The following is a 2053-nucleotide window of genomic DNA, read 5'->3' on the forward strand; positions in this document are numbered from 1 at the left end:
CATGATGTTTATTTTATCTCTATAATTTTTTTTTCCCCTTCCCCGTATTGTTTTTGTTTTATGTACATCTCCTGTACTTTTTTAGCTTTATATTTTACGTATTTTTATAAAGAAATTTTACTCTTGCCATTGTTACCTGTTTTTATTCTTATCATTGTATCTTATCTTTGTATTTTTATTCTTATCATTATATCTTATCATTATATCATTTTGTTTCTTTTTAGCCCTGATGAAGCCCTGCAAAGTGAGGTGAAACGTCGGAAAATAAATAGTTGTAAACTATTTTTGTTTCTCTTTTGACCGCAACCCTGATTATCTTCTTATATACTAATATATTTTAAAATGATAAAGATATTCACAATATTTTTAAATTATGTTTTCTACTGTTTAGAATGTTTCTGATATTGTCTCTTCTCTTTTTAATTTTAATATGCTAATTTTATTCATAATTTTAAAAAATAAAGAATCAAAGAAAAGGTTGAAAAAATTATTTATTAATTTTTTTTTTTTATACGAGGAGAAGATAATTGGGGGTGCCGTCAATGAAGAACACAAATAGTAAAACTTATTTTGTATTTAATTTAATTTAGTTTTTCTGTTAATTCAATTTTTAAATAATTTCCAATGTTTTACATTTAGTTATTTATTTGATTCACTATTATTTTTTTTATTCTTAATTTTAATATTACTATTTTCCCTGTATATTATTATGTTTTAATGAGGTGTAGATAACTGACCGTAGATTAATAACCTGAGAAGATGGTCGGGGGAGAGGGGGGGATTGCGTTCAGCAAAACAAAAACCACAAATAGACAAAAAATTATTTATTCCTGCCGACGTTTCGACCTGATTTTCAGGTCTTCATCAGAGCTATAAAATAAAAGAGATAACAACCATCATTCAGAGAAACATAAAAATAAAAAGAAATAATAGACTAACAAATTTGGAAATATACATACTGTTTGACGTATTATTTAACGTTTTCAACGTATTGAAAATAAAAAATAGTTGATTAATAACCATGGAATTAGACAGTAGCAGATTGATAACAGTGAAAGATAAAATATAATATTATGTAGGTAAGAAGATAGGTATAATATAAGATTGCAGTTTTTTAAACCCTACATACATATCTTATCTTATACATTTCTTCTTACCTATATAATATTATAATATAATATTCATCTTTCATTGTTATCATTCAGCTACTGTCTAAATCCATGGTTATTAATAAACTATTTTTCATTTTCTTTCATATAGCTCAATACGCTGATCACATTGTTTTTCAGTTTTTATAGACACTACTTACATATCTTATCTTATACATATCTTCTAACCTATATAATTACACAGTATCGATCAACGACCTTTCCGTATTCTAAAATCATTCTCTTAATAGCTTTTTCATTTTTTCTCAACAATAGCAGACATTTGCACTGTTTTGGGGTTTCAGGGATGCATCAAATATACACATTATAAATTTTAAGATATTTGGGTTACCTGTTGGTTCTTGGTACGGTGGTGGTAGGAGCTGGTCCAACTTCTTCAACAGCGATGGATAATGATAATGGAATACGGAGGTCAGGAGGATCCTCTCGTTAATTGAGTACGGCGAGATCGGCATCTTCAGTCCTGTTGGAACATGTTTATATTAATAAATAATATATAGACAGACAAAAATATCAAGTAAACTATCATCAAAAGACTTGGAAAAAATAAAAACCTGAAAAGCCAGGTAGACACTAGAGCATTCTACAAAATTCAAACGCCCGTGAATTTAAGCCGAGAACTAATCCTTGTAGAGGAGATGATGGATCACTAATTACGAATAAAGAAGCAATCCGTGACAGATGGGTTAGTCACTTAAGAAGTGTTCTAGAAGCTTCCAAGGAATCAAACGTGGAAGGTAAACTCCTGTTCTGTGCAGTGACTTTCGTGTTTATTGAACCACCGAATAAAGATGAAATTAGCAGTGCAATCCTAAAACCGAAAAACAATAAAGACTCAGGATCAGACAGAAGTATAGAGGATCAGACAGTAGTATAGAGGATCA

At 29.2% G+C, this 2053-nt stretch overlaps 1 protein-coding gene and 1 long non-coding RNA gene across 3 annotated transcripts in view; one reads left to right on the forward strand and one right to left on the reverse strand.

Annotated features, from left to right (window-relative positions):
• LOC136795773 (uncharacterized) overlaps positions 1-2053 on the forward strand; it is a 305717-nt gene that overhangs the window by 187096 nt on the left and 116568 nt on the right. The gene's annotated exons all lie outside the window — the stretch shown is intronic.
• The window catches only part of LOC106692134 (uncharacterized), a 58564-nt gene that overhangs the window by 30593 nt on the left and 25918 nt on the right, over positions 1-2053 (reverse strand). For both annotated transcript variants that reach the window (XM_014438043.3, XM_067047459.1), the window contains one exon: positions 1501-1632. In XM_014438043.3, the coding sequence (XP_014293529.1) occupies positions 1501-1632 (132 nt within the window). The remainder of the gene's footprint in view (positions 1-1500; positions 1633-2053) is intronic.

The sequence above is a fragment of the Halyomorpha halys genome, unplaced genomic scaffold (assembly GCF_000696795.3).
Source record: "Halyomorpha halys isolate HHAL.00 unplaced genomic scaffold, Hhal_1.1 Scaffold53.1, whole genome shotgun sequence".
NCBI classification, from domain to species: Eukaryota; Metazoa; Arthropoda; class Insecta; order Hemiptera; family Pentatomidae; genus Halyomorpha; species Halyomorpha halys.